The 9409-nt window shown below is 41.4% G+C and overlaps 1 protein-coding gene across 3 annotated transcripts in view; it reads left to right on the plus strand.

Moving 5' to 3' along the window:
• The window catches only part of ATP10D (ATPase phospholipid transporting 10D (putative)), a 103200-nt gene that overhangs the window by 22180 nt on the left and 71611 nt on the right, over positions 1–9409 (plus strand). For all 3 annotated transcript variants that reach the window (XM_023515998.1, XM_023516000.1, XM_023515999.1), the window contains exons 2-3: positions 3822–4148; positions 7093–7287. In XM_023515998.1, coding sequence (XP_023371766.1) covers positions 3859–4148; positions 7093–7287 — 485 coding nt within the window. In that variant the 5' untranslated portion in view covers positions 3822–3858. The remainder of the gene's footprint in view (positions 1–3821; positions 4149–7092; positions 7288–9409) is intronic.

The following is a 9409-nucleotide window of genomic DNA, read 5'->3' on the forward strand; positions in this document are numbered from 1 at the left end:
CCAAGCCACAGAGGGATGAGGACCTAGAAGGACTCTGGCAAGGAAGTGGTTTCCAGTCTCTGTGGAATTGTTTCTGAGTGACTTGGGGAAAGACCGGGCTTTTGACCAGGTGTGGAATGAAAGGCTGATCCTCTCTGTGACCAGTAGGTCCGCCCGCTAGGTGAGCGACAGGTCAGGGTCAGCCACGCCACACTCTACCAGAAGGGAACACCTCTGGCATTGGTTTCCTATTTGTTCAGTTATTCCTGTATTTGTATTCTGAAATTTAAAAAGCTTAAATTTAAAAATTCTAAAAGTGGAATTCAGAGGGTTGCCTGAGACTGTGGACACTAGACAGATACACGTTCTTATGTAGTAGTAATAATTTTGTTTCAAATGAAAACTTACCTTTTATAGTTTCCAGAAATAAATCAAATGATGCTGATTTCAACTCTTAAAAAAAAAAAACACACATTTAGGGCGGCACATATGGCTCAAAGAAGTAGGGCGCCGGCCCCCTATGCCGGAGGTGGCGGATTCAAAACCAGCCCCAGCCAAAAACAAAACAAAACAAAACAAAAATCACATTTGTCATGATGGTCACCACGTGTGCATGGTGTGAAATGTGTGAGAAGTCCTTAGTCCTTAGTTCAGCATTTTCCCCTGTCTTTGCTTCACCATCTTACGTCCTTATTCTGGAGATTTGTGGATCTGTTACAAACTACTGTTAATAACTCACGCTGTCATTATGAGTTTTAGGTTAAAAGGGATAATCTATTTCACTTAGTGAAGTGAAAATCAGGCTTTTTCAGAGATACTTTTTTAAAAATCATATTTAAAGGCTGAGTGCAGTGGCTTGTGCCTGTAATCCTAGCACTCTGGGAGTCTGAGGCAAGTGGACTACTTGAGCCTAAGAGTTTGAGACCAACCTGAGCAAGAACAAGATCATGTTTCCACTAAAAATAAAAAAATAGCATTTTGTAAGAGGGCATTACGGCAGGCACCTCTAGTCCCAGCTATTTGGGAGGCTGAGGCAAGAGGATCACTTGAACCCAAGACTTTGAGGTTGCTGTGAGCTATGATGCCACAGCACTCTACTGAGGTTAACAAAGTGAGACTCTGTCACAAAAAATAAAAATAAAAAAGTTATATCTAAAAAGACAGTGTTATTTTGGCCAATCTTTATAATAAATATAAATTTTTTTTTATTTGTATAAAGTTAAGGCAAGGGCTATTCTGTCATAAGGATGTACTGTGTAGTGGTAAAGTTTGGGCTTTCCAAGGTAACCAAGTAACATACATTGTATTCTTTAAGTAATTCCTTATTTCTCATCCCCCACAACCCACCCTTCTAAGTATACAAGGACTATTATCCCACACTCTTTAGAGGTCAGACTCCAAAGGACAGAGACGATCTGATAGTGACAAAACTTTTTTTCTTGCTCTTACCATTAGTATAAAACTGATGATTGACTTTACAGATATTTTCTCCTATTCATAATAGAATCCATTTATTTTGGGTCCAGTATCCAGGCATAAATCCATACACTCACAAGCTTTTGTATTCTTCCCATTAAAAATGACTTTTTGCCCTTTATTTATTTTTATTACTGTTTTACACGCATACACTTTTTAAATATCTTTTGAATTTTTAGAAGATTATCTGTGATTCAACTTACTTTTTGTAATTGCAGTGATAAAGTGATCTTACTAACTCTAATCTCTTGGCTTAAGGACCAATGTGTGGTAACAGGTAACAAGAATGGATTATTAAAAATATTGATTCATGAGAATTACGAGAAAGCAATTGGATCAAATCTTCCTGTGCTGCTTGGAAATGAGTTGTGATTTCAGATTCATCAAGAGCAGAAACAATTTTATGTCTTTAGGAAGAAACTTTTTTTTTTTTGAGACAGAGTCTCAAACTGTTGCCCTGGATAGAGTGCTGTGGCATCACAGCTCACAGCAACCGTCAACTTGGGCTAAAGCGATTCTCTTGCCTCAGTTTTTCTACTTTTTGTAGAGAGGGGTCTCGCATTTGCCCAGGCTGGTATTAAACTGGTGAGCTCAAGCAATTCCCCCCGCCCCACCCCGGCCTCCCAGAGTGCTGGGATTACAGGCTTGAGCCACAATGCCCTGACAGGAAGAAACTATTAATTGCTGATTAGTAATAAACTTCAGAAAATAATCAATAGATGTATTATAAACATAGACTAAAGCTTAGGAAGGAAGCAAGCTGCAGTAATTTGTCCAGACTGTTTCAGAGCCTTCAACACTATTTTGCATCACACTTGCATGTTTGTATACATGCCTGTTCCCTCCAGCTAAACCCTGAGCTTCTGAAGAATGGGATCTGGGTCTTGACCAGCTTTGCATTCCTAGCCTGGGGTAGTGTCTAGCATATAACCCAAGTCAAGTCCACGGACACCTGACTTAGATTTACTTCACGAATTGTGTTACCTATTCAATCAGGACTCACCCCAAGATTTACTAAATGAGATCTCCAGAAGTGCACTGCGACCCAGTATGATAAGTAAATGCACACACACTCTTGCTGACATGCGCGTTACCTGCTAGGTAGAGTTTTATTGGGCATCTGTAAGTGCTAGGTTCTCTGGACACAAAGATAAATGAGGCACATTAACAGCTAACGGCTGAAACTGTTGAGTCAGAAAGATTTACTTTGAATCAGCCTCAGCTACTCAGCAGCCCCATGAATGTCAGCACGTTCCTTTACCTCTCTAAACTGATTTCCTCTCTTACAAAACAGAAATAATGTCCACACCATAGGATTGATATGAACTCTATTGATATTAAATAAGATAATGTACATAAAGAGTTCGTAAAGGGCTTAGAATATAGTATGCTCTTAATAAATGTTCCTTTTTTTTTTTCTGTTAACAAGCTCACATTCCAGGTAAAGCTGAATTTTTTGGAAAACTTAGAAGGAAAATAAGGGATTAGGTCTCAGTTAAATTTCATTTTGCAACAAAGTGCTCTAATACTTGATGATGTGATATTTACTAACTTATAATACGGTGGGTGGGCAGTTTGGGCTGAGCTCAGCTGGGACAGCTTTTCTCTATCCTCGGTTATGTCACTGGGGCACACGCCCCTGCTAGTGGCCAGCTGGCAGTCAGGGGTCCCATCCACATACTGGCAGAGACTACTATCTTATCGTGGATCACCGGGGACTGGTGGCTACAGGGCTCCCAAGAGCAGTGAGCGAGCGGGCCCCAAGGAGAAAGCACTTTTCACGCCTCTGCTCACGTCATGTTTGTGAGTGTTTATTAGCTAAAACACAGCCCAAGGCCAAGCCCAGGTTCAACCAGTAGAGAAGGAATCCACCTGTCATAGGGAAAGGGTTATGCATGTAGAGATAGAATTTGTGGCCATTTTTATATTTTGCACAGAATGGATTTTATTGATGACTTACTCTCTATCAGGCTTTCTGCTGGGTGATTTTATATGTCATTCTTTTAATCTCTGCAACAATTTACTGGCAAGCATTGCATTATTACCCTTGCAAAGATGAGAAAACAGATGATCAGAGAAGTTAGGAGACTTGTACACATTAAGCCCAAATTGTTTGCTTTGAGTGGTGGGTGGCCTGTTAGGTGCTGTCTTTTGTTGCTTACGTGAACAGATGAGGCAGAAGATGAATGCTTTATTTAAAGAAAGATGTAGTCACAATAGAGGTCCAAAGACTCGTTTTAATTTCTCACTAGTGGTTCAACATTGGGTCCTATATTTGGTATAGAAAAAAGGTTTAAATTTCACTCTGTTGAAGACTTTCCAGAAACTTACAGGAAGCGTGTTGTTTGTTGATTGTTTTTTGCCAGATCATCTACACAACCTGGATCTCACTGTGTTCTGGACATGAGCGGCCCTCTTCAATGGGCCAGATATCACTGGCGGCGACTTACCGGTCGCACAACCAGCGATGACGAGGAGAGGCCGTACAGCTACTTGTCGCTGCTTGCCTGCGGGGGCAAGTCCTCACAGACCCCCAGACTGGCGGGAAAGCACCGGGTTGTCATTCCCCACCTCCGGCCCTTCAAGGAGGAGTATGAGAAGTTCTCTGGAGCCTACGTGAACAACCGAATACGAACAACAAAGTACACACTTCTGAATTTCGTGCCGAGAAATTTATTTGAACAATTTCACAGGTACTTTGATTATAGGAATAAGAAAAAGAGCAACTTAGAATTCTCTTTGTCATTCCGGTTGATATGTAAAACTTTTCGCTTTCCTAACACTGTATGTTACTTCAGCCTAAGACCTGGGGCATCATCCTTGACCATTCCGGAGTCTGTTATGAACAGACAGTGACTGTTCACAGTCCCACAGCACTTTAGATTTGGTGCGATGATGCTTTCTCTTTACTGGAAAAGATATAATTATTCTCATGTTAAATTAGGAACGAGTTATGGTTCAGTCAGTGTCATTTCCATGACAGTAGCAGCCCAGGGGCATCCACTTGACTTTGCTGCGCTCCCATTCACCACAGGCTCTTTATTTTCAGATTCTCCTTCCTCGGTAATAGGGGGAAAGCGAGCTCCAAAGCAATGCAGATATGCCCTGCTCTTAGGCAACACAATGACGTAATTCAGCTTATTGTCATTTATGGACCCTCTCCTAAGAGTTTAGGCTCTGAAGGAAATTCAGTAGGTGCTGCTCTTTTCCTTATGGAGTTTTCAGTTGAGCCAAAGATGGATCCAAAGACCAGAAAGATCCAGTGGATGTGATGAGAGGGATGAGTGCTAGAAAGTGCTATCAGGGCTGCCCCGGGGCTCACGCCCGTGATCCCAGCACTCTGGGGGGCTCACGCAGTGGATTGCTTGAGCTCAGGAGTTCAAGACTAGCCTGAGCAAAAATGAGACCCCATCTCTACCAAATATGAAAAACGGAGGCAAGAGGATCACTTGAACCCAAGAGTTTGAGATTGCTGTGAGCTATGACTCCAGGGTACTCTACTGAGGGCAGCAAAGTGAAACTCTGTCTCAAAATAAATAAATAAAGTGCTATCAAGTGAAGCAAAAAAAATTAAATATTTATATTTCTCAAAAATATAAATAATTAACACTAACTGGAGCAATGGAAAGGCAGTGGCATTTGAATTAAATGTGGGGGTGGGTGAGATTTTCAAGGCAGAGGTGAGGCCAAGAGCATATTTTGTGAGGGGCAGAGGTGAGGCCAAAAGCTCTTCTACAACTTGAACTTTACCTTGGAAGTGAGAATAATGTAATCTAAAAATGTGTACCCTCATATTAATATGAAATTTTAAAAAGCCCAAAGCCTGTTTCCGGTGGAGGAAGAATGTGAGTGAAGCCGGAAGGCAGCAGTGTAGGAGACGAGCTTGACACCTGCGACGTCCCCTCTGAGGCCCCCGCGGCGTCTGGGCTGGGGAGCCGCAGGACGTAAAGTCAGGCAAAGGGGTCCGGCCCACCAGAGGGGTCTTGATGTCGGGACAGTGGGTTGAGACGCACGTCTTCAGGCTGCAGGCACGATTCTGAATAGAGGATGGCGTGTGAATGTTGGTGCTTCCCTGTGAAGGCCGTGGGATGGTTAAGTAGATGGAAGGGCTGGGAGGCAAACTGAAGGCAGAGAGAACATTTACAGAGATGCGGTGTGACCTGGTGTGTTGTTAGGGGGACCCGGACTTGGAATAACGTGGAGACGAAGAGAAGGATAACCTGTCACAGACAGTGTGACCTTGACCCGTGAGGACCGACGTAAAAGGAGTAAATGATGTGAGCGCGCTGAGCTGTGATGATCGGAAGGATTAATGGGGAGTAAGAGTTTAAAGGAGCTTGTCCAGAAGGCTGGTTTTGTCAGTGAGTCTGTTTAATGTGAGTCTAGAGGTTCTCAGCATTCCTGGTTCATTCTACACATATTCACTTCATCATTCTGCGTGTCCTTCTACCGCATAGTGGCTGTGCTTACAGTGCAGCTGTGGACTTGCTGGATCAGTGACTTTGGTGCTGTGGGTGCTTCTCCCTTTTACGGAGTCTGCAGTCTAGTGCACTGACGGAATAAGAAAGAATCTGACACTCGAGCGGAGTTCCGAGCTAGAGCTGTGGGTTTGGATGGGGGCCACACACAAATAACTGAAGCCGTAGAAATAAAGAAAGTAAAAGGAATTGGAGGTGAGGAAGAAAGAAGTGTAGTGTTTTTTGAGAAATTTTATTATCAATGGGAAACTATGTAATAAAAATTCAGGGGCCTATGCAAGATTGAGATTTTGTTTTTTCTTTTAAGGAAAAGGGGTCTTAAACTTGCCTTGTGGCCAAAAATAAGGAGCCAATGGAGAAGTATTTGAACATGTAAAATAGAAGAATGGGAGGAGTTTCTGAAGACATTGGGCCTGAATAGCATAGAGGAAGGGGCGGAAGGGTGGGCAGAAGGGCGGGTCTGCAGGAGGACAAACAAGGCTTGCCTCCTCATTTGGAACCTGAGTTGAATCTAACCTGGGGACACACGAAAGGCCAGCAGAGCGATTTTCCACTGGTGTTCCGGGGCACAGTGGTGTGCCAGGGGAGGACCTTAGGTGTGCAGGGAAAAATTAAAAAAATCCTCAATTAAATTATTTTCAGAAGAAGTGCGAAGCACAGTAAGTATATTCCCTTTTTTACTGTTTTTTTCTTTAATCAACATAATTTAAGTGTGCTGTGAAGTTTAACTATAGGTTCAAGGGTGCCGTGAGATAAAAAAGGCTGAAAAACACTGGGCTAGAGGGTTGATTTTTTTTTTTTTTTTAAATAACACGTAACCTCTGATTTTTTTCTAAATTTTCCTGAACTTTTAAAAGAAAAGACTATTTCCTATCGTGATTTTTGTCAGGTATAATACAGCTGGACTATCCCGTTGCATATTCTGATTATATATTGAATACATAGTATCTCATATTTCCTGAAGTCTGACACCAGCCAGATGTCCAGGAGGGAGATCAATGGTTCACTCAGATGTGTTCTATTTTGCTAGTTCTCCATTCTACAGCACACAAAATCAAGTACCAGACACTTACAGGAACACCCAGGAAGGTGGGATCTTTTGCTTCTGACCTCCGTCTCTGAAGTGTTCGCTCACGCCCCGTCCTGTGTTTGGTTGTAGAGCTGCCAATCTGTATTTCCTGTTCCTCGTGGTCCTGAACTGGGTGCCTTTGGTGGAAGCCTTCCAAAAGGAAATCACCATGCTGCCCCTGGTGGTGGTCCTTACAATTATCGCAATCAAAGATGGCTTGGAAGACTATCGAAAATACAAAATTGACAAACAGATTAACAATTTAGTAACTAAAGTTTACAGCAGGTAAGTGGACTGGGAACTTTGCTGTAGTACACACTTGTATCATTTAGAAACGTGAACAATATTACTTTTTTCTTTTTTTACTTAGATGTTACCAGGACTCTATTCGTGTTATTGATTTTTGTTATTGTTATTGTTAGTATTATTGTTTTCAAATAATACTTCTGAAAGTCCTACAGTAGCCAGGCACGGTGGCTCACACCACTGTGTAATCCTAACACGTTGGGAGGCCAAGGCAGGTGGATCTTCTGAGCTCAGGGGTTAGAGACCCGCCTAAGCAAGAGCAAGACCTGTCTCTAAAAAATAGCTGGGCGTTGTGGCAGACACCTGCAGTCCTAGCTACTGGGGAAGCTCAGGCAAGAGGATGACTTGAGTCCACGAATTTGAGGTTGCTGTGAGCTGTGATACCATGGCATTCAACCCCAGGGCACAGAGTGAGATTCTATCTCAAAAAAAAAAGTCCTATAGTGAATTTAATTTATGTGTCTGAGGAAAATAAAACTGAATAAGCCATTGTCAACCCAGGAGCTGACAAAGCAAAAGCTTCTATACCTCCTGCATCAGTGGAGTTGGAAAAAATTAAACTTTCTACCATAGAAAGGAAGGCAAGTCGATTTTAATCCTAGATAAATTTAATTCAGGATTAAAAAGAGGATGGGATATGAAAAATAGGAATGAATAGGAACGGTTGTAGACAACAAGACGGGATGACAAAAGAAGACAGGGGCTACGTATGGTGGACAAAACGGAGAAGCGTGTTCAGGTTTGTGCCCCAAACCAGAGGCATCTCATTGCAGCGACAGAGGGCCTTAATGAACAAAGTCCTTTCAGGGGCTGTGCTGGAGACTTATATTTCCAGTGTTGATGAAGTGGAAAGTCTGTGTAGCCAAGAATAAACTCACTCCAGGTGAGTACATCATCAGTGCAAGCAGCTCCTGGGTTCTTAATGCTCAGATGTAAGTTAATACTTAGCAAACAATGTGGACAAGCCAACTTGTCTTCAGCCTTCTGGGGCCAGAGAGGAAAAGGGTAGGGAGGATTCCTCTGAAGGAGGGATATTTGATCTGGAATCTGTAGATTCTGAATTTGGGTCGTTGCTAGAATTCTTCAGTGACTTTCACATTTGTTTTAAAAGTCTATTAAGAAAACAAGGGAAGGGACATTGTTTCTCCTTTTTGAGATGATATGAGATTTGAGTAATAGTATAAGTCCATGGTTTTCATTTTAAATTCATAGAAGAGTTTGTCACAACAGTTTTATCACTAATGTGAGTGCTTATTAAATCCCAGGGATAGAGAGGCAGAATGTTGGTATAGCCTCTATCATCAAAATAAATAAAAAAAAAAAACTATAAGAAATAGTATTTTACAATGGTTATATGACAAAGACCAGATTTTGACCAATTTTAAGATTACTCAGCTAATGCCAAATTTAGAATGCTTAGTAAATATATTTATGTTTAAATATTTGAATATAAATTCTTATATATAAATAATCACTGAGTTTTAGTGCTAGTTTAGAGTTGGTAATGTGTATTCATTTACTTTTCTAAGTTGTTCTAAAAGATTAAAACCCTGGGCGGCACCTGTGGCTCAAAGGAGTAGGGCACCAGCCCCATATGCTGGAGGCAGTGAGTTCAAACCCAGTCCCAGCCCTGGCCAAAAAAAAACCCCAAAAAAACTGTAAAAGATTAAAATCCAGATTTTCCCACTTAGTAACTGTGTAGCCTTGGTCAAATTGCTTCAGCAAACAGTTAAATCTCCTCCTTTATTACAAATATAATATTCTAATAAAACTTACTGCATTGCACCAAGTCTTTTCAAAGTGCCAAGTAAAAGCCAGTGTGATTATTGTAGGTTAATAGTGACTATTAGCTAAAGTTTGTCATGCCATCAAGTCATTTAACCAACATTTAAGAACTCTTTTATAACACTGTTCTTTTTAAAAAATACTAAAATTGGGTGGTGCCTGTGGCTCAAAGGAGTAGGGCACCAGAGGTGGCAGGTTCAAACCCAGCCCCAGCCAAAAACAACTGCCAAAAAAAAATATATATCATATATATATATTATATATATATATTAAAATTGCCTAATGGAAGAGCTGGATAGCATTTCTCAGGAGTTTT

The sequence above is a fragment of the Otolemur garnettii genome, unplaced genomic scaffold (genome assembly GCF_000181295.1).
Source record: "Otolemur garnettii isolate 467f Iridium unplaced genomic scaffold, OtoGar3 scaffold00083, whole genome shotgun sequence".
NCBI classification, from domain to species: domain Eukaryota; kingdom Metazoa; phylum Chordata; class Mammalia; order Primates; family Galagidae; genus Otolemur; species Otolemur garnettii.